Source organism: Adiantum capillus-veneris, chromosome 18 (assembly GCF_014529385.1).
Source record: "Adiantum capillus-veneris isolate H3 chromosome 18, ASM1452938v2, whole genome shotgun sequence".
NCBI classification, from domain to species: Eukaryota; Viridiplantae; Streptophyta; class Polypodiopsida; order Polypodiales; family Pteridaceae; genus Adiantum; species Adiantum capillus-veneris.
In genome coordinates this window covers 89,084,166-89,110,852 of record NC_140948.1, presented here as the reverse complement: position 1 = coordinate 89,110,852, position 26,687 = coordinate 89,084,166, and the positions used below count along the sequence as shown (strand labels likewise).

General features: G+C 48.5%; 1 protein-coding gene across 1 annotated transcript in view; it reads left to right on the top strand.

The window, feature by feature from the left end:
* LOC147436000 (putative oxidoreductase At1g06690, chloroplastic) overlaps positions 1-26,687 on the top strand; it is a 134,560-nt gene that overhangs the window by 32,784 nt on the left and 75,089 nt on the right. The window contains exons 3-5 of the mRNA XM_086488908.1: positions 22,292-22,445; positions 22,530-22,621; positions 22,710-22,823. Coding sequence (XP_086345034.1) covers positions 22,292-22,445; positions 22,530-22,621; positions 22,710-22,823 — 360 coding nt within the window. The remainder of the gene's footprint in view (positions 1-22,291; positions 22,446-22,529; positions 22,622-22,709; positions 22,824-26,687) is intronic.

Below are 26,687 nucleotides of genomic sequence, written 5' to 3'. Positions count from 1 at the left end.
GCTTGATCATCTACGAGCGTACAATCCTTGGGAGATCCATTCATTCGAGCCATCATTCGGCAGTTGTGCACTCCAAAGGGGATGGCGACTTGTGGTTTGTTTTGGACATAGCTATGCACTCATTAGAGGAGTTCACACAAGATATGGCCATGCCAATGGCATATGGGATTCTGACATTCCCAGAGAAGACACCACCATCTTGGGTGGACAGACACTTACCACTTGACCTCGACACATTAGATCACTTGCTTACACACGAGCATCGATATGGGCTTAGGGAGAGGATCTTGGATCTCTCCTTGAACAGGTTCATTGCTTGGATCTACATATTGGAGTGGGACTTCAGTGCTTTGGACTCTCTTGGAGAGTTTGCGAGCGAGATGCAGGAGATCAAGCATCCTGCGACTACATCCGGAGTCACCCGGAGCTTGGCTTGGATGGTAGTGCAATTGCTCTTCTACTCCTGATCATTTGGATCGCTACCTTCAGAGTTGTTTACGCTCACCCTCGGTAACCTTACAACAGATTTATCCCCCGACCTGTGTAGTAGGCCACTCCCAGTTCATTCACATCGAGAGCCACACCGAGTTGCGGTTTGGTGGCGTTGTTGGCGCATATTTTGTTTTGGTTGACACCGGAGGATTGGAGGCAAGAGATAGTAGATACAGGCAAGACGGTGCAGACAGATTGGTTTGGCCTTTCCTCTTCTTAGAGGATCTTCACAGTGCAGATTGTTCAATTTGGCTCCCCTTCTTCATACAAGATGATCACGGTGCATACAGCCTGGTATGATCACACCTCTTCTTAGAGGCCCTGCACAGCGAAGACTATTGAGTCTGGCTTTTTTCCTCATCTTGGATTACACTACATACTGACAGGACACCATCTGGTGGTGGTCCGTGCAGTCTCCCGAGGGGGGCTGTTTAGTCTGGCTTTCCTTGTTTTGGAGGGAGTTTACGGCGCATATTGTAACCGGCCTGTTTAATCCAAAAAGGGCGATAGACCTTAGACTTAAACTTTATTTGCTTTCACCCATTTAATTTGTCGCCCTCGAAGTTTATAATTTGCAAATAAGATGGGAAAGATTTGAAAACTGCCGCTCGCTGCTGCTGCTTCACCTGCGCACGCCATCGCTCCACCCCCTCTCCTCTCCCTCACCTCAGCCCGCTGCCTCCCCCCCCTGCCCTTCTGCCCCGTTGCCCACCCCCGTGCTGCTTGCTGCTTGAGCCGCCCCCCCGTCAGCCCGCCCGCTGCCTGCCCCGCGCTGCCGCCCCCGTCACCCCCTCCTCCTGCTGCCGCCAGCGCCTCCACCCTCCCGAACCCGCTGCCCCTCCCGCCCGCCTCGGTTTCTCCCCGTCATCCCCTGCAATTCGGTCTCCTCGGCACTGCTTCATTTTTTTGGGGCAGTGTCTCCTGCGCCTGATTGCAGCGTCCACCCGTCGCCCTCTTCTTCGACACAGCAGTAGACACAGATGGAGGCTCCAGCTTCGCCACAGAGGGACTCGCTAGAAGCCCCCTCGCCCGACCCCGCTGAGCCCACCATTCGACTTGCTCTCTCGCCGACAGAGCAAGCGAGCCTTGCCGCAGAAGTAGAGCGAATGCAGGTGACTTCGGTCATCTGTAAGATTCTCGGCACTCGACCTAGCACAGGAGAGCTGCGAGACCTTCTCCAGGCCCGCCTTCTCGCAGAGGTGGGCAAGATCTTGGATGTCCAAATTCTCGGACGGGGGTACTATCAGATCGAGTTCGAAACCTCAGAGATGGCGTCCAAGGTCATAGCTATGAGTCCACTGGCCATCCGAGCATCACGCGCCCACTTTCGACAGTGGCGACATGGTTTTGACCCGACTACGGATGTTCTAGTAGAGGAGCCAGACATCCCCATCTCAGTCTGCTTTCCTGGTTTGCGGAGGAAGTACCTACCACTTCTTTCCAGGATTGGCTCCGCCATCGGGACTATGCTGGAGACACCTCGTACGGCAGCATCAGTAGTTGCCAAGGCGGCTGGCATCCCCTAAGTTCGAGTTTTGATCAGAGATACCCACACGCTCCCGAAGGTCATCCTTCTGCCTCGGGTGAGTGGGGGTTGGTTTAGACAGAATGTGGAGTACTCAGGCCTCTCGAACCAGATGGGACACCTTGCGAAGGCCTGTCCACGGAGGAGACCACGACCTGCACGTCAGCCTCAGCCCTAGCTTGCCGTAGCCACAGCCAGCGGCACAGCGCACAGATGCAAAGCCACCCTCCGAGGCTGGGGCTCCAGCGGAGGAAGGGTGGCAGCAGGCCCGTGGCCGTCGACGCCAGGGCCACAGCGACAGCCTGGCACTCAGAGTGGCCCTCAGGTGCCTACTTAGCAGCGGTTCCTACGGGGAACCGCTTTGGTCCTCTTGAGCAGGAGGAGTCCCCTACGCCAGCCTCCACCTCAGCTTCACCCTCGACAACCGCTCCCCCTTCAGAGTTTCCCTCCTCCTCCTCATCCCCCCCCCCCCCCCCCCCCCCCCCCCCCCCCCCCCCCCCCCGCCCTCTGCTCCCGTCGCCTCTCCACCTCGCCCCTCTACCTCTGTCGCTCCACCCCGCTCCTCTTCTCCTCCGCTCCCCCCAGCTCCTTCTCCCCCCCCTCGTGCTCCAGTTCCATAGTCGACTCAGGAGACTGGTCCCTCTCCGGTGGCTAGGAGATCTCTTGGCAGTGCCTTTGCCACGAGTCGCCTAGCGAGAGAGGGTCAGCCCTTCTTGCGGCCCCCTTTGCAGATTCAGACATCTTCCCTTGCAGCTATCCCTCTTGGTTTGACGAGCATTGACCTCCGACGCCGCTCGGACTTCTTCGACTACGGGTTCACTCGCTTTCTCGGCGATTCCGCAGCAGACCACGAGGCAGCCTGCTTCAGGGTCCATGCTTTGTTCCTTGCCGCAAGGGGGACAAAGGCCTTGGACTCAGCAGTTGGTTTCTCCTTCCCCCTCTGTGGTAGGGCCGAGACAGAGTGGTCCCTCGACTCAGTGTTGGGATGGTTGCATACACAGGTTCTCGAGTTCTCTCATCACATGGGAGAACTTGGAGTTACAGATTTGCTGCAGACTTTGTGGCCATTGGCCAAGTTTGTGGTGACACCCCCAGACTCAGCAGGATGTAGGCACATTGTGGTGTACTTCTTTGCTGATATGCAGTGTTTGTCTTGCTATGTATACATTCATGAGGACTCCTGGACAGAGGAGGTTGCTTTACGCACGGCTCGCTCTGCTTGGGCTTGGGCTAGGCACTCACTGCAGTCTCGCCTATCTAGAGGACGCTCGGATGCGGATTACTCCCCATCCAAGCCAGCCTCGAAGATAGCCCGTCTTGCTGCTGCGGGTATCTGTTCTCTCTCGCTCCCCATGAGGATCGTCTCATGGAACGTGGAGGGACTAGGTGGGCCCCAGTTTCAGCGACAGCGGGGCCGATTGCGTCAGGAGCTTCAGCGTTGCCTTGTGGGAGGAGAGATTGATCTCCTTATGCTTCAGGAGCACCATCTGTCTGAGAGCCGCATTCGGCGATGTGGTCAGATTTTGCGTGGACGATATGATACCTTTTGGTCAGCTGCTTTTGGACCTGGAGGCATCCAGGGTGGGGTATGCATGACTATTGTGGATTCATTGCAGCAGGCCATTGTGGGCAGAGGGATTATTGTGCCAGGCAGGGCTCAGTGGATTACTATGCAGGTTCAGGGTGGCCTTGTGGGCTTCCTGAACATCTATGCGCCCAATGTAGCGAGTGCTCGTGCAGAGTTTTGGTCACAGATTGTTGAGTCTTTGCCGCAGGCCGACCATTGGTGTGCAGGAGGGGACTTCAACATGTTGGAGGACCCTTCTGACAAGATTGGAGGCAGCCATGCTACTGTGCATGGAGTCGAGTTAGCAGCTTGGGAGAGGTTGTGTATGACTTTGAGGGTCTCGGATATATGGTAGCACTCTGGCTTTGTGAGGCCTCCACCCAGTCTTGCCTTCTCTAGATCGGACCGCAGAGTGGGAGGAGTGAATCTATCGCGGATAGATCGCTTCTACACTAGTGACCACTTCAGTGACTTGGGGGGATCAGTGGGCATCCTGGCAGGGACATCCTTCTCGGACCATGCACCAGTGATCCTCACAGTGGCAGACAGGCAGAGGAGTGGGAGCACGATGCTTCGCATCCCAGAGCGGGTCTTGTTGGACTCAGCACTCAGAGAGAGGGTAGAGGTTCTCTGGACAGAGGGCATGGACAGCCAGGTTCCACCTGCAGACAGAGTGGCCTTAGGCCTAGCTCAGCTTATCCACTTTTTTCTCCAGGAGTCTTTGGCTCTCCGGGCTGCAGCGAGAGAGGAGGAGTAGCGTCTCAGACGAGGCATTGCTTCACTACAGAGGATGCAGGAGCAGCATCCAGACAGTCCATGGTTGGAGGAGCAGTTACAGCAGGATCGTCAGGAGCTTGCTAGCACAGAGGAGAGGCGTCATGAGTTTGCCTTTCACCGACAGACATCTCAGTGGACTCAGGTGGGTGACAGAGTGACAGGTGCTTTTTTTGAGACTGTGGGATCTCGGTACTCTCATGCCAAGGTCAATCAGTTGAGGAGACCCGATGGGTCAGTTGCTTGTGAGCCCGAGGATATGCGTGCAGTTGCTACTGACTTTTACCGTGAGTTACTGTCGGTTGAGCCCCAGTCAGAGCGGCAGGATGCATGCAGGGAGCAGGTTTGCGCACAGATGCCTTATCTTGTGACAGAGGAGATGCGCTTTAGGCTAGAGATGCCACTTCAGCTTGAGGAGCTGCACACGGCTCTTAGGGCCCTCCGTCGTGGTAGCTGTCCAGGTGAGGATGGGTTGACTCCTAGCTTTTTCTTGGAGTATTGGGACCTGCTTGGCCCAGATCTTTGTAGTGCCTTTTAGTACATTTTGCACACAGGAGTGATGCCTGATAGCATGAGTGAGGGCCTGATTTACCTCATTCCAAAGGAGGGTGGCTCCTTGGATGAGATTCGACAGTGGCGCCCCATCACCATCCTCAACTCAGCCTACAAAACTCTTGCCAAGGCTCTGAGTTTGAGGATTCAGCCACTTTTGGAGAGCCTTATACATGGGACTCAGACAGGTTTTGTCAAGGAACGCAGTATCCTTGACAACATCTTCACTTTCTGGGAGGCTTCTGCCCTGGCACGGCTCCGTGGGGAGGACCTTGTGATTCTTCTTCTCGATTTTGAGAAGGCATATGACAGAGTTGACTGGGACTTTCCAGAGGGCACTCTACGCAGGATGGGCTTCTCAGATGCTTGGATCAGAGGGGTGTCAGCTTTGTACAGACATGCTCACAGTCAGGTGCTTTTGGCAGGAGGTAGAGGTGAGCGCTTCATGCTCACACGCTCGGTCAGAGAGGGTTGTCCTCTTGCCCCCTTTCTCTTTCTGTTCTATGCGGAGGCGATGAGTAGATTTTTGGTGTCATATCAGGTTGGTCTGCGAGGCTATTGGACGCTGAGTTTGCCGATGACTCAGGCTTGTACTTAGAGGGCCAGGATGCCAATCTGCACAGATGTGAGCAGGCTTTGGAGACCTGTTGTGCATCGGGCACACTGATCAATTGGAGAAAGAGAGTGGCTTTCTCGGTTGGCAGTGCCCCTGTGCCAGATTGGATGCTAGGAAGAGGGTTTCAGGTGGATTCCCCCAGGGATTGTAGTTCGGTACTTGGGTTGTCAGGTTGGTTTGGACTTGTCCCCTGAGCAGCAGATTGCTCCTCTTCTCCTGTCCATGAGGAGAAAGCTGTTACATTGGAGCTTAGCACGAATTTCGCTGGCTGGTAGAGTAGTAGTTGCCAACCAGGTGTTGTTGGCGACTATGTGGTACATCACTTCTTGCTGGATCTTCTTGAGTTCTTGTATCAGCCACGTAGAGAGGCTGATCAGGAACTTCCTTTGGTCAGGTCGTGACACTCAGATTGCCCGAGCCAAGGTGGCTTGGTCGGTCATCTCACTTCCTTGCCCTCAGGGAGGGCTTGGGATCATTGATCCAGCACAGCAGAGCAGAGCCCTTCTTGGGAAGTTCGTAGTCAGAGTTCTTCTTCCAAGAGAGGAGCCCTGGAAGGAGTTCTTGGTGCAGAGGCTTCGTGCCAGGGTGCCTCAGTCAGGAGGCCCTTGGCAACCTTCGACCAGATGGATCTTTACAGAGTTGTGCCGAGTTGGTTTGAGCAGGAGACTGGAGGACCGCTTCGCTGTGAGTTTGCTTCGACCTTGGGAGCTCTTACGGCGTGGCGTAGAGCAGAGACAGCCGACGTGCACGGAGGAGTGCCTACGGCAGCCCCTCGTCTGGAACCCCATGGTTAGCACTCAGAGAGGCCTCTTGGTTGGTAGTCGGCCTCATGTTTCTTGGGGTCCCATGGCAGCAGGTCCAGCGCGCTCTCTAGGTGACTTGCTAGAGTTCACAGGTTTGTCAGAGGAGGTGCAGGATACAGGGCATGAGAGGGGTGCAGAGCATGTGTCAGGACATCACAGTGTCAGTTCGAGCTGAGTGGCTCACGCCTCTTGAGCCAGTAGCACCCCGATGGATGGGAGCCTTCACACGACTGGAGGTTCTCATTTCAGACAGGGCCTGCTCAGAGTCTGTCTCAGCCCTGTTCTTCGAGCTTCAGGGTGGGAGACGACTACAGCGAGTTGCAGTAGAGGCCCCGCAGGTAGCAGAGTGCTGTTTTCAGAGGATCCGAGTAGTGGGCATCTGTGGGAGGACCTGCGTCATAGACCCTGACCCAACAGTCCTTGAGACAGGACGCTGGAAGCTATGGGCTTGGGAGTGTTGTCCGCTGGCACGAGTACAGTGGGATCGTGGTGAGTGGCTATGGAGGGACCCCTTCTCTTCTGCAGACCACCCAGGAGTCCCGTTCTTTTAGTACACTGTTCGACTGGGACGCCATATACTAGCAGCACAGAGAGAGGCCCTCCCCGCTGCAGCACGTCATTGGCAGGAGGAGGGTCTCACAATCGAGTTCTTGGCAGTTTTTTGGGAGAGGTTGTGGGACTCCAGACAGCCGAGCCGAGTCACCTTGTTTCAGTGGGGCTGGTCGCACATAGAGCCACAGCAGTAGGGAGCTGGCTAGTGCATAGTGGTCTCTCGGCCACATGTGCAGCTTGTGACCATTTGGTGGAGAGTCAGTGTCACTGTCTTTGGGATTGTCCCTCGGCCCAGCAGGTGTGGCTACGAGTTCTTCGGCTGATGCCTGCTCTCTCCACGGCTCGACAGTACACTTGGGGGGCAGCGGCTTGGTCCACCCTCACGGGCCTTGCACTTCAGTTTGCTATCTTCCACCAGCAGGATGATAGTGATGCAGGGGGGGCGTCCTACACTCCAGCCTGCTACAGAGCTTACTCCACAGGAGAGGTGCAGTGAAGAGGAGTGTTGGGAGCTCATCAGTGGCCTGACACTTTGGTTCATCTGGCTGGCCCGCTGTTTCCCCACCTTTGAGGCTCGCCTTGTGCCACCAGCAGAGACTGTTCGTGACTTTTGGCTAGAGCTGATTCATACTCTCTGAGGACAGCTTGAGGGACTACAGGGCAGCTCCGACTGCATGCGGGAGCGCCGCGAGGCTTTCCTTCGACTCTGGCGCCCTGGGCCTTTCTATACCATAGTCCAGGGGGTGCTCAAATGGCACTACTGTCCACCTGTGTGGCTCTTCCCTCTCCCATCTCTTGATTTAGCCTCATTGTATATATGCTGTTTTTTCATTGGGAGTCTCCCCATCATGCTTGTTGTAGCCCTCTCTTGCAGAGGTGGTTGTAGCCCTATGGGAAGTTTTCATTAACTAATAGAAGGATCTTTAAATAAATTTGTCGCCCACTTTACCTATACCTTCAAGACACGACAAAGGGGAAAGGGATACAGGTTGCTAGATTGCACTTGTATAAGAAGACCGACACCAGATTGGCCCTTAAATAGGCGCCCCTTTCGGTATTTCTTTATTCTTTAAAAGAGGGAATAAAAGCTGTGGTTCCCTACAAGCTGCCCCACACAATCTGGGCTGAATTTCGTCCGTTTTGGCCCAATTTCGGCAACATAACTGTACTAGGACCCTTCACAGTCAGTATCCCTACGCATTAGATGACTTTCCCGACGCATACAGACACTTTGCAAAACCTGGCGAGAATCTGCAGCATGCTGAATTCTCTGTTTTCTGCCCCGAAAATGTGCGAGATCACCTGTAGAGCGGTCCCCTCGCGTCCCCGAACCTCCTGGGGGTATTAGGGTCCGTTTAGAGCCGAAACCCTAAACCTGCAAAAATAGACAGCAGGCTGTAATTCACTGTTTCGGGCTCCGTTTCACTTGCTGGTCGCATCCGTAGCAAGTCCTCGAGCTCCCGCACCTGTAGGGCTAGTTGCCCTTTGAATCGGACGGGATTTCGCACGTGAAACCTCTCCGAATTCACCTGTACCTGCAGGTGATTAGCCGCTAGCTAATCCAGTACCTGTGCAAGAGGCTCTTGCCTCGGCAATCGCGCATGAACCCACATAACTGTACATTGGTCAAATGAAAAGCCCTCTAGAGGGGCATAACATACTGCTCATAGGGGAGAGAGAGAGCAGTGCGTAGCATGCAGGGCATCACTCCTGGCACCGCACTGTACATAAGAGGGAAAGGAAGCACTCCATAGCTCTTGCAACCTGTTGCAATCCACCTACAGTTGAAAGGGGCAGAAGTGCTCACAGAGTGGCACCTTGCCCAGTTTTCGATTTTGGCCAACTTGGCTAAAAATATCTCAATTGGTTTGTCAGTTGACTTGGCAACAGAGCAATAAAATGTTCCTCTTGTCATTCCAGAGCTAATGACGCGAACACATTTTCAGGTCCAAAATAGCAGTTCCCTAAATTTTAGGAGATGCTGCCATTGTATCTTTCTAGGTCATCTGACCCTCTTTGTACACTGCAGCCACACCAAGAACTGAAATGTAGCCTACGTAGCAAAGGATTCCACTTTGGCTAGTCAATGACCCCACTTTGGCTGACCATAGTCCTTGTCCAACCTTAGTGCTCTCTTGTCCTCGGGCCTGGACTCCCTGTGAACAGTTCCACACTAGCTATGCAATGCAGGGCAGTTAGATTTCTAGAGGGGTGTTTCCAAAAAGTGAAAATAAATAAATAATAAGAAAGAAATCAACAAAAAGGATAGATAGTAGTCACATGCTGGTGACACATATTGCTACATCTCGCCTTCCAGGAGTTTTACACAGCTAAGCCACCTTGCCACCTTGGGTTGCAGGTTCATGCATTGACAGGCTTCCGGTCATTCTCAAGACGTTTCCTGGGCTTCTCCATTTTTTCAAGACAGTTTGACTACAGACACCACAGATCCTATTGGGAAAGACACTTGCAGGTCTATTGGCACTTCTATTATGACAAGGAGTTGTTTTCACACTCAGTTCGGGACCTTCACGCAGTATCTTCACCCTGTATTGGCGGAGTACATCAGTTTGCTACACTGCTCGTTACGACACTTCACCATGGAAATTTCTCTGAGGTTGGGACACCCCAGACTACTGCAGACATCGCAGTAGACATCTTTATCATTTGCCTCACATCTTTGGCTTCATGGGCTTTGCTCAACATCCGGTGCTGAGGGGGTGTTATATTTACAGCATTCTGTTGCTTCACATAGGCCTACGACATACTTGTACGGCTCGTATCTCTCCGGGCTGGCCACCCACGTATAGGTTGCACTTTTGTTCGGCCGCCTAGGCGGTCGCGTGCCCAGTATGGACTCCCTTGGGAACTCCTATATATGGAGTCAGGGGGGTACCCATTTCATATAGTCTGACATATGATTGGCATTGTATTGCATATCTTTTGCTCTGGTAGTCATGGGGGGCTGATCGCCCCCTCTTCCACACACTAGCGTCTCTCTCTCTCTGTGTATCACATGCGATTATTCGAGCGGAGCTAGCAGCCCCTCCTATAGAGATTGAGGCTATTACCAGATCCGTGTCCTTTTTGCACAGCCTATGGGATACACGTGGAGGCAAATACGCTAGATTGGCTCTGGAGTCTTCTAGATAGTTAGCGACGCAGGGAGACACATCATGTTGGTATGCGCAGATGACCTCTTGGTTTCAAAGGCATAGTTTCAGCCTAGATAGACTGCCTCCTTTTTGGTATTCCCTGGATGCACCTTCACTACCAGTCACACGGACGGAGATCACTAGACTTATTCGTCAGGATCTTATACAGTTGGACACCAGGAGGACATGGGTAGAGCCAGTGCAGGAGTTGGGCATGAAGATGGCTTTCTACAAGGAGCATCTTCTCCAACTCTCGGGTGATGGGTTTGTGATTTGTCCGAGCTACATGGACACTCATCTGTCTCATAGTTTGCGATGCGCTATAGGTCAGATCCGCACATCCTCGCACCATTTGGAGATTGAGACGGGCAGATTCAGAGGGATACCACCGGAGAGCAGGATATGTAAATTATGCGGTACAGAGCCAGAGACAGAGTTACATTACATATGCCACTGCACTGTGTATTATGAGATACGAGGGCGCTTCCATTGCTTATTCAGGGAGGGCTTTGGACCCCTAGATAGAGTCATGAAGTATGAGGATCAGAGATGCCTTGGCTTATATCTACTTGAGCTACAGCGGCATAGGGATAGTCTGTTGAGGAAACATGGGACACGACAGTCACAAAGACCGATCACAGATTTCTTTGGATCGGGAAAGCCAGGAGAGCAGCCACCAGCGCAGAGTTGTGCCCGTGTCCATACCAGAGGCACCCTCATTGACAGGGCGATTGAGCTTGGGAGATCGAGGTGACCACGACCGAGACACAGGAGCACACTCCATCGACGGAGACTTCAGTAGAGGATCAGGGACATCCTAGCACGACATCCGGAGTGTCATTGAGAACTTACTCTACACTTCATTTTCACTGTCACTACTCACTTCTCATTTTTATTTTTTGCATTCAGTACCTTTGTACTTTTGTATTCAGACATTGTACTAGTTTCACCACTTTGTATCAGCTCGTCTCATAGGTCATTTTGGCCTTTTGAAGACGTTAATATATATCATATCATATCATCATATCTCTCTCTCACAAGCGCACTCTCACATAAATGGCTCGTATATACTAGGCTTTAGGCGAACGATCACACTCAAGATTCGATTATGGTTGGAGATAGACTTTTCGGTCCCTCATGTCTGTTAGCTAGGTAATTCGTGATTCACTTTGCCACCACAGAGTATGAGAATGGCTAATTGCATAGGAGCATACAATGTACATGTCTTTCATGTGTGTGCTATTTCCTTGTCTTTCATTTTGTGTTTCTCTTTCTTCCGCTTTCAACCTATGATTGAGGAGGATCGCTTTGAATTTACAGGGCTAAATATGACCAATTTACGGTTAGGGCTTTTGCGTTTAGACCGGAGACGTGACTCATCTATGCGCATGTTTGGCCAATCGCACTGTCATCATCCATGCCAATCTTTGTCATAGCAAGAATTCCTTGCCGTGCACTTGACCTCTTGCTCTTGATTCTTTGGTCTCTCTAGAGAAAATCAGCACTCTACGGAGTGCTAAATTTCGTGTAATCCTCAAGCTTATTGTTTTTGTTATAGAAAAGTGTAGTTTTCCTCTGTAGCAGCCAAGGATTGATTTTTCTCTCTTGGAAAAATTTTCTCTCTCTAGAATAGGATATTTCTAGTGGAATTTTTTCTCTCTTCACTGATCTCCCGGGGATTCGCTCTTTATAGAAAAGGACATGCCACCTACAAGCGGAGAGTTTCGGAAATCCCCTTATTTACGACTCATGTGAAGTAAAAATGACCCCCTTTCTACACTTTTACGACAGGTAGTTATTAAAATTATTATGCCCCTACCTTATATATAAGGTTTCGTACAATGTCTCACCTTCAAGTTTAAAAAAAACCAAACTTGATGCCATATATGTTGCATTTTTAAAGTCAATACCTTAATCATATTGGCTTATCTTCTTTTTATAGCGGCATGTAATGGGGTAACCACATATAATTCTCTAGCAGCAGTTAGATTGTTTACTATAAAAAATCCCTAATTTGTGTGTCTATATGTATTCTATCTATCTCCCAAAGAAACCCCTTCCCTTGCACTTAGGTGGTATGATAAGTTTCTCATGGTGAATCCCGGGACTGATCTTTTCCTAGGTGAAGACAGAGAGAGGATCTTGTTTTCTCTTCTCTCCTCTTCTTGTGGAAATACCCAAAACACTCTTTGTGCTTCAAAAAGCTGGGTTTTCAAAAAAGTAAAAATAAAATTTGTTTTTTTTTTGGGGGGGGCGGGGGGGGGGGGTTTACGGGAATTGACTTTTGGGGCTGCTTCCTAAGTGCCACTTGTTTTATAAAGCATGTGGACTCTGACACTTTTAGGGGTGTGCTTTTGCAGCAGTCTATAGTAGAGTCCTTGGTGTGTCACAAGGTGGTGCGGACACAAAAACACACACTTGGTGCATTAAGTCTGGATTTTACAAAGAAGACTTCCAATTCTTGTCGTCTGTTGTATACACAATCAGTAAACAAATACTCAGCCGGGGGTGCTAGCTGTGGCGGTTCAGGGCCATTTCCTCTCTTTTTGAGTGATCTTCTTCCTGACCATTTTTTTGAAATTTTCAGTCCCCTCATAGCCAGTTTCTATCAGTTTTTCCAGTTTCTGCATCTGGGCTTCCTCTCTTTTTTAGTGTGTTCCTGACCATTTTTTCAAATTTTCAGTCCCCTTGTAGCCAGTTTCTATCAGTTTTTCCAGTTTCTGCAGCTGGGCCTGCTTTTTATCAAAGTTTTACTTTCCTCTCAGTGTGCCTCCAGGATCGGGAGTAGTTGGGGGAATTTCAAGCAATAGAAATACAGCTTCTTCTTTGTGCAAACAAAGGAAATAGCTTCTCAAAAAGCATGGTGGACATGTAACAAGCTTGTGAAGTTGATCAATGATGATTCCGATTAGCAACATATTTATCACCTTCATGAATTATCGTTTTCATGGATTTTACTTATGCCTATATGACTTGTTCCACCTTATATGAAAAAGAACGCTCACACTGGCTACCTCTACTGAATAATCAACAAATTTCCCTTGCATTAAAGGCTCGGTGGGGGGGGGGGGGGGGGGGGGGGAATGGGTGCCATAAAAAACACCCCCTGACATGACATAAAAATTGGCATTAATATGGAAAATGCTGAAATTGCAGAAAAAGTGGGCAATCGGCTTAGACAATGCAATTCCTTGGTGACATGTACATGGCTTCCAGTGCTACCAAGAAAACCTGGTAAAACAGCATGAAAGGCATCCAAAAGAAGACATTTGTATCATCTATTTGAAGACAAAACGACAAATCCAAACAAACAAGTACAACAAAGAAATTCTGTGTGTATGTTGTGGATGAAACTTACATCCAATGCTAATATGATAGTGTTCCATGGATTTGTGTCATGTGATTGATGTACGACCCCATGGCACTTTCCCCATGCACCTTCTCCTTGGTTGCATTATGTTTATAAGCATGCTCTAGTGGTGATCTTTGCCTCTGAGTGGATTTAATACAGTACCCTAATGAAACTGAAAGTCTGTGGCTGAGAAGATGCCTATTCTTTTTCTGGGAAGGGCCTCAAGTCCAGAAGACCCTACCGCCGCCCTCCTATGGGACTCAATCTCTCTTTAATGTTAGACTTACACCACTCTGCTGCTTCACAGGTCTAGGGCATACTTGTATGGCTAGTATGTCTCTAGGCTGGCCACCCATAGTCTAGGTTGTACCTGGTCCGGCTGCCCGCGTTTGGGGCCGGCCACCCACTTTTGTCCGGGCGCCCACATATATTTCCATATATCATTTTTCTGTTGGGTCGTGGGGATTTTTATCAGGCCTTGCCCTACCTCCCCTTGGGCACCTATTTATGGGGGCAGGGGGTTACCCACTTCCACATCTCTCATCTCACAGAGATCACACGTCTGATTGTATTGTGTCTCTTGCTTAATCATGGGGGCTTGATCGCCCCTTCTTCACCATCTCTGGCGTTTGTCTCTCTCTCTCTCAGAAAGGGAAACAAATAAGGCAAGACAAATGGCGGCGCACTACATGGTCACAAGCAAGAGGATGACAGCCATTGAAAAGGAGTTGAAAGAATGCAAAGCCCACATGGATGAGTGGAAGAAAGAGAAGAATTTAATTCTCGAATGGAAAAAGAGGGAGGAACAGGCGAGGGAACTAGAACGCAAGGAGTTCCGGGATGAAATTCAAGCTTTAAAAAGTAGCATCTCAGCCCTTCGGGAGGAACTCGACGAAACCAAAGAGGGAAGACGCCTTGAAGATGGGGAAATTCAGCCATCAATGATTGACGAGCTGAATAGTATACGAGCACAAGTCAAAGAAATAAAGGAGGAAGGAGAAATGAAGACCTCATGGGTGGAGGTTCTCTCCAAAACACAAAAGAAAATGGACGAGGCTGAAAAATGGATTGAAGTTGTCAAGAAGGGAAAGGGCAAGGAAATTCCGACTACACCCGACATCATCAACAAAACACTAGAAGAGGAACAACGAAGAAGGGTACGCGCTCTACACGTGAGAGTGACCGGCCTAAAAGATTCAGATAAGGTGGACCAAGAGGTGAAGAGCCTCATGTCCATGATGGGGGTGGAGAAGCCCTCGCACACACAAGCTTGGAGAGTGGGCAAGAAGAGTGAAGGTAATGGGGAGAGTTCAAAAGGACGGGCTCTCATTTTACGCTTTCCCTCCATGGAAGAAAGGAAAGACTTTTTAAAGAAGAGGCCAACCCTCAACAAAACAGGTATCTTTTTAGGAGATGATCTTACGCTCTCACAGCTTGCACATATGAGAGAGGTCATGCCAGAGATTATAGCAGCAAGGGAGAAGGGGAAGTTAGCTTTCTACAGAAATGGACGAGTAGTGATTACAGAGCACCGCTCTACATGACGGTGCGAGACCTATGGGACCACTCTCAGGATGGCAGTTTGGAACTGTAATGGTTCGTATAGACTTGATGTGGGGGCCTTTGAGGATAGCTTCAGAGACAGAGACATTGTTTTCTACTCAGAGACTCATCAGGCTCCAGGACAGTTGATGCCGCACATATCAGGATACAGATGGGAGACAACTTGTAGGACATGCACCAGAACTGCACATGGGACTAGAGGATCAGGAGGTGTAGCAGTTCTTTTCAGAGAGGAGCTCCAACCACTATTGCACATAGTTCGGAGAGATGATCAGGCCAGATACTTGTGGGTGAGGCTGAGGGTAGAGACTGGACGTTTCTTGTACATCGCCATATGCTATTTTCCTCCCAGCACTTCAGTATATGCTTCACCCAGAGGACAGTCTCCTTACTCTGTACTTGATGATGATATCTGGGAGTTCTCCAGAGATGGAGACATCATACTCCTGGGGGATTTCAATGCCTGTACAGGCAGCTCACAGACAGTCTTCTATGACACATCAGAGGAGATGCTTAGAGAGCTAGAGCCAGAGGAGTTGGGACTTGAGAGATGCTCACACGACAGAGAGCATACAGAGTATGGGAGATACCTGAGAGAGATGACGACTACTCACAGTTTAGCCATACTGAATAGCTTAACGACTTTCCCATTGTCTACAGGTTTTACTTGTTTTCCACATAGACATGGGTCCAGCACTGTAGACTATGTTCTGACACATCCGAGCTTTATCTCTCACATTTAGGATTTCACAGTGGGGCCCAGGCCAGTTGGGATAGCAGTAGATCATGCACTTTTAACATTATCAGTCTCCTTTGAGTACAATACATCTCAGGCCTCACGGGGTGGTGGATATACACGCTATACTTTTACACCAGAGATTGACTCAGTCTATGTAGAGGAGATACGTAGGCTTTTATGCACATCAGAGCCAGTATACACAGTGGAGGAGATCACATCTATGCTGACAGTGACATTACATGGGGCAGCGACAGAGGCATACCCACACACTCAGCCTGGGCAGAGACGTCGTTCTGGGCACATGCCTCAGAACAACTGGTATGATGAGGAGTGTCGACAGAGGAGAGCTCAGATACAGCGGGACCTTACATTGGGAGTGATCACCTATAGACAGTCTCGCATTGCTACACGACGACTAGTGCGGCGGAAGAAGCGACCTTTCTTGGTCTAGATGGAGCAAGATTTATATCAGCTCTTCCTTAGTAGAGATTCAGGAGAGGCTTGGCGTCTATTCCATGAGAAGTCTCCCCCACCAGTGATTACTTCTACAGAGATATGGGGGCAGTATGCAACATCTTTATACACTGTACCTGGACAACCACCATTACCAGACCCACCACAGCCATGTCCGGCTACGAGCACCTTCTTTACCACTGAGATGGTAAAGGAGGCCATTGACAGGATGAAGACCAGACGGGCACAGGATCATGAGGGTTTGGTAGCAGAGCACATTATACATGCTGGGGATTTGTTGGCAGAGATGCTTGCACGGCTATTCAACCGTGTCATGTGTGAGGGTCTCCCTGAGTCTTGGAGATTATCTACTATTGTACCTATCTTCAAGACGGGTGACCCCACAGTACCGGGGAATTACCGTACTATCATGGTAGGACACACATTGGCACGGTTATATGCATCCATCCTCGAGCATAGGCTGAGCAGTTGGGCAGAGATTATGGGCATACGAGCACTTGGGCAGGCTGGTTTCAGAAGGGGTTTCTCCACACTAGATCATGTCTTTACACTCAGAGCTATCATTGAGGAGGGTCGAGCACATGGTAGACGGATATACTGCAGCTTTGTGGATTTTCGCAAAGCCTTTGACACAGTGCCGAGGGCCAGATTGATGCACCGGCTTATGGAATTGGGGGTACCCACAGAGCTGATGTGGGGGATCATGGCATTGTACAGTTCAGTGATGGGCCATGTACGCACATCAGAGGGGATATCCGACATAGTTCACTCCACCATCGGAGTGAAACAGGGATGCCCACTGTCCTCTACTTTATTTGGTATGTATGTTGATGGGGTCTCTGATTATATTGACAGAGGAGGAGATAGAGGTGCTCAGCTTGCAGGGACATGGATTCCTCTTTTATTGTATGCTGACGATATCGTGTTCATATCAGAATCGCCAGAGGGTATGCAAAGACATTTGGACGCATTGCATAGTTTTGCAGAGGATAGTGGATTGTCTGTCAACCTTGGTAAAACCAAGGTCATGGTATTTAATACCACGCCACAGTGGGTTAGGAGATCAGCACCTACTTTCGCATATGGACAGGACAGTATGGAGTACACTGATGCATACACATATCTTGGGGTGGTCTTTAGTGGACCGAGGTTCACACTGAAAGTGGCAGCAGACACTAGATTGACTCGTGCCTATGCAGCCCTAGGTGGTTTAGAGAGGATTTGCTCGCAAGTTCAGTTCCAGGAACCTCGAACAAAGCTCTGGCTTTTCGATACTTTGGTCGCTTCAGTTATGCACTATGCGGTTCAGGTTTGGGGACCGTCTATTGACAGTGTTGGATGGACTAATATGGAGAGACCCCTGATATCTATGATTTCTAAGCTGATTAGAGCCAAGGCCTCAGTCCCACATGACATCATACGAGCGGAGCTGGCTGCCCCACCTATGGAGGTTGAGGCACTCACCAGATCAGTATCATTTGTACACAGCTTATGGGACACCACCAGGGACAGGTATGCCAGGCTTGCTCTCGAGTCATCCAGACAGCTGGCATTACAGGGAGATACATCATGTTGGTATGCACAGATGAGCTCATGGTTTCAGAGGCATGGTTTCAGCATGGACAGGCTGCCCCCTTTCCAGTATTCTCTTGATGCACCATCCTTGACTCTTACACGGATGGAGACTACTAGACTCATTCGGCAGGATCTTATCCAGCTTGATAGCAAGAGGACATGGATAGAACCATCACGGGAGTTGGGTACGAAGAGGGTTTTCTATAGAGAACATCTTCTTCAACTCACGACAGACGGATTTGTCACACGGCCCAGTTACATGGACACACATCTATCTCATAGGTTACGATGTGCTATTGGCCAGATTCGCACATCTTCACACCAGCTTGGGATTGAGACAGGTAGATTCAGAGGCATACCAGCAGACAGTAGGATATGTCAGTTATGCCATGCAGAGCCAGAGATAGAGTTTCACTACATATGTCGCTGCACAGTCTACTATGAGATACGGGGACGCTTTCATTGTCTATTCAGAGATGGTTTTGACTCGTTAGACAGAGTCATGAGATATCAGAATCAAAGATGTCTCGGATTATTCCTACTTGAGATTCAGAGACATAGAGACGCTCTATTGAATGGGCAAAGACAGAGACAGTCCCAGAGACGCATCTCAGATTTCTTCAGTCTGAGTACCACAGAGTCAGAGGGGACACCACCACCAGAGAGCTCGGTTCCCACCCATACACACATCAGCGGTACTCTCATTGATCGAGCTATAGAGTTAGGGAGTTCGAGACGACCGCGACTGAGGAGGGGAGCCACGCAGCACCGGCGGAGATTGCGGCAGAAGATCCACAGGATTCTAGCACGACACCCAGAATGTCGATCGGGATAGGCTTCATGCTACTGCTATATTGTATCATGGTGACACTTATCCCCACTTTGTACCTTTATGGCATGATACCATTGCTCAGCCTACCAGCCACCCATAGGAGTCGGTAGCACTCCTATCAGTTCTTTGTTTGTAGTTTTCTTGTTTGTACCCAGACTTGGTACTAGACTCATCATTGTAATCAGTTGGTCTCATAGGTCATTTTGGCCTCTTGTAGACGTTAATATATCATTTCATTTCATTTCATTTCTCTCTCTCTCTCTCTCTCTCTCTCTCTCTCTCTCTCTCACGGTTCCGCACACACGCACTCTCACATGGTATCAACAGCTTCAGGCTCTGCCTGTTCTGAGGCGCTACATCGCATCAGGTTCTTCTCCCAAGGGCTGGATCAGCTAGCGTTTTTGCAAATTGGAGGCAGATCTGCCAATGGTTTTGCATCAGCCAGGCAAGCGAAGGAATGGGAGCATTTCTGTCGTGGAGGACCTCACCTCACCTACGTTTTTTGCAAGAAACATCAGATCTGCTGATTTCCTTGCTAGCGCTACATTTCTGAACATCTTTGTTGCGGAAAACCCCTCCAGATTCATTTTGCGTTTTTGGGTTTTCAGCCCATTTTCGGCGGTTTTATTGGTCACTCTGTGTCGTTGACACCTTCCACAAGTTGCTGGGCACCTAGGTTACCCATAAGGACTTTGTTTTTTCAGCAAACAGAAGTTTTTTGGTGCCAAAAAGTGCAGCAAAAGTGGAGGGCAAATTGACCTGCTTTTTTAGAGCAGGAGGGTAGTGCTCAGCTTCTGAACCCCGGATCTTGTCACCACCTACCCGGCTTTGCATCTGGTGCATTGCCGTCGAATATGCTCTCCGTCTTTATCAGATTTCAGTCATTACCCCTTGCTGTTTTCTTTGTTTTCAGCCCATCTAAGGCAGTGATAGTGATTCACCACCCTTCCCATACTCCTCTACCCCGCTCCGGACCATGCCGGGAGCGTACGAGCACGCTGAAAATCGCTGGACAGCAGCGTTTTCATCACCTCACAGTTGTGTTTTTGGGTGGACAGCAGGCGCATGGCTTGTGTTTTTACAGAGGATGAAGTTACCTCTTGCCAATGGTGGTCCGTGCGGTCTATCTGTGACTGCTGCAGTACACGATATCTTCGACATCGGCTTGATCATCTACGAGCGTACGATCCTTGGGAGATCCATTCATTTCAACCATCATTTGGCGGTTGCGCACTCCTGAGCGGGTGGCGACTTGTGGTTTGTTTTGGACACACCTATGCACTCATCAAAGGAGTTTACACGAGATATAGCCATGCTCATGGCATATGGGGTTCCGACATTCCCAGAGAAGACACCACCATCTTGGGTGGACAGACACTTACCAACTTGACCTCCACATGTCAGATCGCTTGCTTACACAGAAGCATCTACATGGACTTAGGGAGAGGATCTTGGATCTCTTCTTGGACAGGTTCATTGCTTGGATCTACAGACTGGAGTGGTACTTTAGTGCTTTGGACTCTCTTGGAGAGTTTACCCGCGAGATGCAGGAGATCATGCATCATTATGTGACTACATCCGGAGTCACCCGGAGCTTGGCTTGGATGGTAGTGCAGGTGCTCTTCTACACTCTCGATCATTTGGATTGCTACCTTCAGAGTTGCTTACACTCACCCTCGGTAACCTTACAACCGACTTATCCACCAACCTGAGCAATAGGCCACTCCCAGCTCATTCACATTGAGAGCCACACCGAGTTGTAGTTTGGTGGCGTCGCTGGTGCGGATTCTGTTTTGGTTGACAAGGGAGGATTGGAGACAGGAGATAAAGGAAAGATGGCGCAAACAGATTGGTCTTGGTAAGATGGCGCAGACAGGTAGGATCTTCACAGCGCAGACTACTTAGTCTGGCTTTCCTTCTTCTACAAGATGATTACAGTGAAGACAGCTTGATTTGACCACACCGCTTCTCAGAGGCCCTTGCGCAAACTGTTGAGTCTGGCTTTCCCCTCATCTTGGATTACCCTACCTACTAACAGGACACCATCCGATGGTGATCCATGCGGTCTTTCGGTGTTTGCTGCAGCTTACGGTAGCTTCTATAGTGCAGACTATTTAGTCTAGCTTTCCTTGATTTGGAGGAGTTTACGGTGCAGATTGCTACATTTGGCCTTCCTAGAGTTTTACACAGCTTAGCCACCTGGCCACACTGGGTTGCAAGTTCATGCATTGACCGGCTTCCGGTCATTCTCATGACGGTTCTTGGGCTTCCTCATTTTCTCTAGACGGTTTGACTATAGACACCACAAATCCTATTGGGCAAGATACTTGCAGGTCTATTGGCACTTCTTTCACGACAAGGAGTTGCTTTCACACTCAGTTCGGGACCTTCACGCAGTATCTTCACGCTGTATCGGTGGAGTACAACAGTTTGCTACACTGCTCGTGACGGCACTTTACCATGGAGATCTCTCGGCGGTTGGGACACCCCAGACTGCTGCTACACTCATGGAGTATTTTTCTTCAGTGGACATCGCAGCAGACATCTTTATGATTTGCCTCACATCTTGGGATTCACGCGGTTTGTTCAGCATCCGGTGCTGAGAGGGGGTGTTAGACTTGCACCACTCTGGTGCTTCCCAGGTCTAGGGCATACTTGTACGGCTAGTATGTCCGTCAATAGGCTGGCCACCCATTGTCTAGGTTGTACTTGGTCCGGCCGCCCGAGTTTGGGGCCGGCCGCCCACTTTTGTCCGGGCTCCCACAGATATTTCCATATATCATTTTTCTGTTTGGTCGTGGGGATTTTTATCAGGCCTTGCCCTACCTCCCCTTGGGCACCTATTTATGGGGCCAAGGGGGTACCCACCTCCACATCTCTCATCTCAGAGAGATCACACATCTGATTGTATTGGGTCTCTTGCTCATGGTAGTCATGGGGGGCTGATCGCCCCCTCTCTTCTCTCTCTCTCTCTCTCTCTCTCTCACACACACACACACACACACACACACACACACACACACACACACACACACACACACACACACACGCGCGCGCGCGCGCACTCTCACATTTAACAGGCAGTGATGTCTGTGTCTGATCTGAGTGTAGACTCTAGAGTGGGGCGTGCATATTAAGGCTCTTTAGATTCTATCTTGGTGGCAAAGTCTGCTAGTGTTTGTCTCATGCAAGGTTCCAACTTCCAGTTGCTCTTTCTCATTCTAGGTCATGTCAGATCTGTGCATGCCTACTCCCTCCCCCTCATCTCCATCTTTTCTTCCCTGCCATTTCTAGGCACAAAATACGGCAAGGGACACCAAAATTAGCAGCAAATATTCTTGAAAGGGGTGCTTCAGTCACTGGTGGCTAGCCTAGGTTTCCGGTTTGACAAGTTTGCCACCAAGACAGTGTTTCTCAAATAAACTTCTTCAGATTGAAAAATTTGTTTATTAGCGTTGCTCGATTGTTACAAGAGGGTTAATGCAGCACGATGCAGCATGGGTGTTGATTTCACTAGTTTATGTTTCGATTCTTGATTCACAAAAGAAGACCAATAGAAAATGTTTTGGTTGTAAGTCCTGTTTTTGAGAAGATCAAAGATTTAATCATGATTTTGTTTATTGAAAACAGGATTGACACTGCTACAAATTTTGATGAGAGCACATGGAATCACTTGCTTAGAATGGCTGCCTTATTTAGTTTTTGTACTGATGACCACAGGTTTATGGATATCAAGGTATCAAAAGTGGCACCTCAGCTGAGCAATTAGTCGGAAAGTTTTCCAAACAACGAAGTGAAAATGCATCTGATACGGAGACACTTCCCATTATTGCCACCAAATTTTTCACTATACCATGGTCTAACTTCCTTGTCGGTAAGAATGACATTTTAATGTTGGCAGTTCTTACTGTTCGTTAGTAATCTTTTAGTGATGGATCTATAAATTGGTGGATAACAGGGGGTGGGTTCAGGCTTGGGCGGAAGTCCTTGCTAGAAGCTCTGCGTAGAAGCTTGCAACGTCTTGGTAGAAAGAGGGTGGATCTCTACCAGGTCTAGTGTCAATGCTTTTCCTCGGAAGGAACAGAGAATATGAGGTTTATGGTTATAGTTACAATAGCATGATTTTCCCACATTGCAGATTCATTTCCCATTTCCTACTTTGAGCAATGCAGCATTGATGGAAAGCTTAAAAGAGTCTGTGGAGTTGGATCTTACTTCGGCAGTGGGTGTGTCGAACTATTCGAAGCAGCAAGTGAGCAAACTTAATGTGTTTAGTATCCAAGAACATTGAGCAAGGATTTTATTACTGCGAAAAAGAAGGAATGCAGCACTTTATATATCAACAGCTCTGAACAAAATAATAAGTTAAGATAGTCTGTAAAAGATACAAGGTTATAGAGATGAATCATCACTTTATGCATGTCATTTACTACTTCAGATTGGAATGATTAGAGAAAGTAGAGTGCTTACATAGGTAGCTTGACTTCATTGCAGCGAGCATTTAATTTCTGGATTTTAAAACTGTTTCACCCTTACCATCGCCTTGAAGGGCTGTGCTAGAATTGAGAAAGCATGTCTTAGTACATGAAATCTAAGAGGCTTGTTGATGGAGATAAAATCATTGCTAGCAGGAAAATGTTCAGAAGATGGGAGGAGCACAAAGATGTCAGCCCGACATAGCTTGTGCTTGCTTTAAACTTAAGGCACAGATTGTTGGAGGAGGTAGAGCATAGTTATAATAGCAAGCATTCAATTTACTACAGGCACTTGAAACCTAGTGCCACTCACAACTTTTCATCCATGTATGAAGTATTAGGGTTTCCTTTCCTTGAAAATATACTTCACAAGAGAAACCTTCTCAAAGAACAACCTATCGCAAGACCTCTTGGGGATCATCTTATCACAGATTCGTGTGGTTTAGCTGAAATAGACAAGGTGTGGCACTTGAAAACATAAGCTATGTTGTTCATCAAAAGTGCAAGGGTGATCGTTGATGATGAAGAAAGTGAGCTCTTTACTATGTGGCATTTGTACAAAAAAGGTTTGTTTCTAGTCCATAATGTGATTTTCCTCTAAAGCCTCATCCATTTAGCCACCTTTGTTTTTACATAAAAATGGAAGGAAGATATATTAACATATCTTAAAGGCCAAACTGGCCCATGAGACGATAAAAAATTAGAATTGATGATGATGTTGTTCACCATAGCATGTAACAATGAATGAAGTTTAAGCCTGACTAAATTCCTAGCTAGAATAGGTGTAAAAAGGTGCTCAAATGACTCCAGATCTGTATGCTACAACAGCAAAGTTTTATGAGTTGTCTTTCTCAGTGGGCTGTCACCATCAGGGTTTCCTTGAGAGGGAGAGACCAACTTAGTTATCGTGCAATATTCCTCCAATGGCAGCCGATGATGGCTTGAATCTGCTTATGGCGAGGAAGCTGTCCTTGTGGTTAAGGATATCTTGATCTATAGATGGCAGTGGCCTTGTCTGCTGTTATTCCTCTGAAGAGCTGACCTGACAGGTAGGTCAATGGATGAGGGAGCAGAGGCATAGAAACAGGGAAGCCTGTTTGCAGCCCTTGCAATGCTCGGAATGCGTTCCACTCATGTGGTGTTCTGAAAATGCCGTTCCAATCACGTGCCGTTACCCGTTCTCAAATATGTTTCAGTATCATTTCGGTTATGAAAAGCCGTTCCGACAGTGGCCACGCAACGAGTTTTTTAAAGGTCTTATGGGTCACATTTATCGTAAGTTACAGGGAATAGCCCTTTTGGGCCCTTGAATTGTGGGAGTGCGTTCGTGCACTACTAGGAATTACTGTCCTGAGAAATGGAATTAAAAATTGCATAATTTAGGTTAATCTAATGCCTCCCGTTCCACATCGTTCCCGTTCCATACCCTCCTCCTTCAGCATTCCCCTTACATGTTTCATGTATGATTAGAGGCGGCTGGCACTGGAAAATCTTTAATGGCTAATTGTGTTGGCATCACTAGACCCACACTCTCTTGTTCTTCAACAAAATCTCTCTGGGATCAAAAACAGGTCAAAGCAGCTCTAATCTTCACTGCACGTGAATAATTTGTGGAACACAATATGTTGCCATCCATCAATAGTCTCTCTCTGGTCCATTGCACCCCGCCAATGTCTCTCCTCTTACGACAGAGATGAGAAATTCAATCCCTACTTATCCAAAACAGCACTCAACCCCTAAATCATTGTACCATAAAGTAGTATAAGTGTTCCATTGTAGTGGACAACCATATCGTTCTGCATGGTTCTTAGAAGTGTATCTGCACGCTGTCTCTCAAGTGCTCCCAAAGCTGCAAAACCAAGTGCAAGTTTGGCCTTTGCTGCCTCCTTCATTGAGAATTGCGGCCCTTTGAAAGTGACTCAAGTGTAAAGGATCTACTTACTTAATTCCCTCTTCTCAGAATGTGAATTGCAGTCGTGATCTAATTACCCATGCTTTTGTGGTCTTGAACGTCATAACCAAGGTTCATGAGGTCTCTATCCACTCAAAAGGGTTGCAATGCATTCAGGTGTTGTAATAGCCCCTCGTGAGAGTTTGAAATAAGCACAAGCTCATCTACATATAATAGGATGGGTATCAACACTCCCGCTCCCATTCTATCTATATAGTTGGAGACCTCATCTATATGTGTAGTTTTGGCAAAGACCGGTAGGTGTCACAAACTGGTGAGTGGCAACCCTATAAGTTGTCCCAACTTATGGCCAAGTGACGAGGGGACCCCGGGGACAAAAAAACATAAAGCTAAGCGGTTGCTGACGTGGCTGGCGTACGGAATTTTTCAAAATACGTTGACTGTACGGATCTTTGCAAATCGCGCTGATTGCCGTGCGGATCTGCCGGAAATTACGCAAACAGCTTTTGGCAGTTTTGGAAGACCAATTGCTTGTGGAAACTTCTGCTTTTAAATTTAAAAGCTTTTGGGGCATCCCTTGTAAGAATAAATAAGTCCACAGGGACTCACTCTTTAGGGGCATCTGGACGCAAAGTTTGAGAGTGAGCACCCAGGGGCTCTCTTTGTACTTTGAACACAAATTAATATAAAAAGAAATACCAAAAGGGGCGCCAGTCTTTGGGACCAATACCTCTGGGCACAGACCAATATCTTTGTGAAATGTTTTGAAGTGAATCTTTGTTGTGTCGCGGTAGAATCTTGACTTGGGGTGTCCAAGTTGGTTACGAGTGCGGCCGATTTCTCTTCTACTGAGAAATCCGATCCTTTTCTTGCGGCACTTATGGATTCCAACAAGAATCATTCGACTTCTTCTGCATCTACGAATGCGGGAGGAGATCACGAAGAAGATTCTTATGATCAAACAGAGGAAGAGTACGGCCCACCTCAGCCTACTCAGTTCGAACTTCAAGAGATCGAACGTTGACAGCAGGTTGACGAGGCAACAAAGCAGATGATTAAAATTGCGAAGGTTCCGAATTTGCAAGTTTTTTGTCTCAGCAATCCATCGCAGAAGTGCGCACCGAGTGGCAGAAAGCCACACAACCACCCATCAAACCGGCGATCAAGAAACCTCCTTCTCCGAGGATGTTTACAGAGCAAGGATTACAAGAGGTGGTTCAAACACAGATCAGCCGGCTTTTGGACGCTTATAAACAAATCCAAAAAGCAAGGGAAAAAGCACAAGAAGGGGAGTGACTTCTCTCGTTATTTGGGTCGTCAATCTTCTTTTGCATCGGCAAGAAAGCAGAAGAAGCGTGTACGATTTGAAGGACTACCCAATTCTTCTTCTTCTTCTTCTTTTGATAGTTCTTCTAGCTCTTCTGACTCGAGCGAAGAAGATAGAAAAGGCAAAAAGAGAAGCAAAAAGCAAAGCTTTGAAAAGGGCCAAAAAAGGCAAAGAAGCCCAGATTTCGCCCAGTTTCTAACAGTTCTACCGAGGAATCATCCTCAGATAGTTCGGACTCTGACGATCACATGTTTTATGCAAAGAAGAAGCATTTTTTTAGAGCCAACCAATATGACTTTCTCGAAGACAAAAGCAAGAAAGTAAAAGAATTCAAAGAAGGTAGACAGTCGATTAAGTTTGACTCCTTTTCTGGGTTCCGAGATGCTCCGAGGGCTTTGGCCT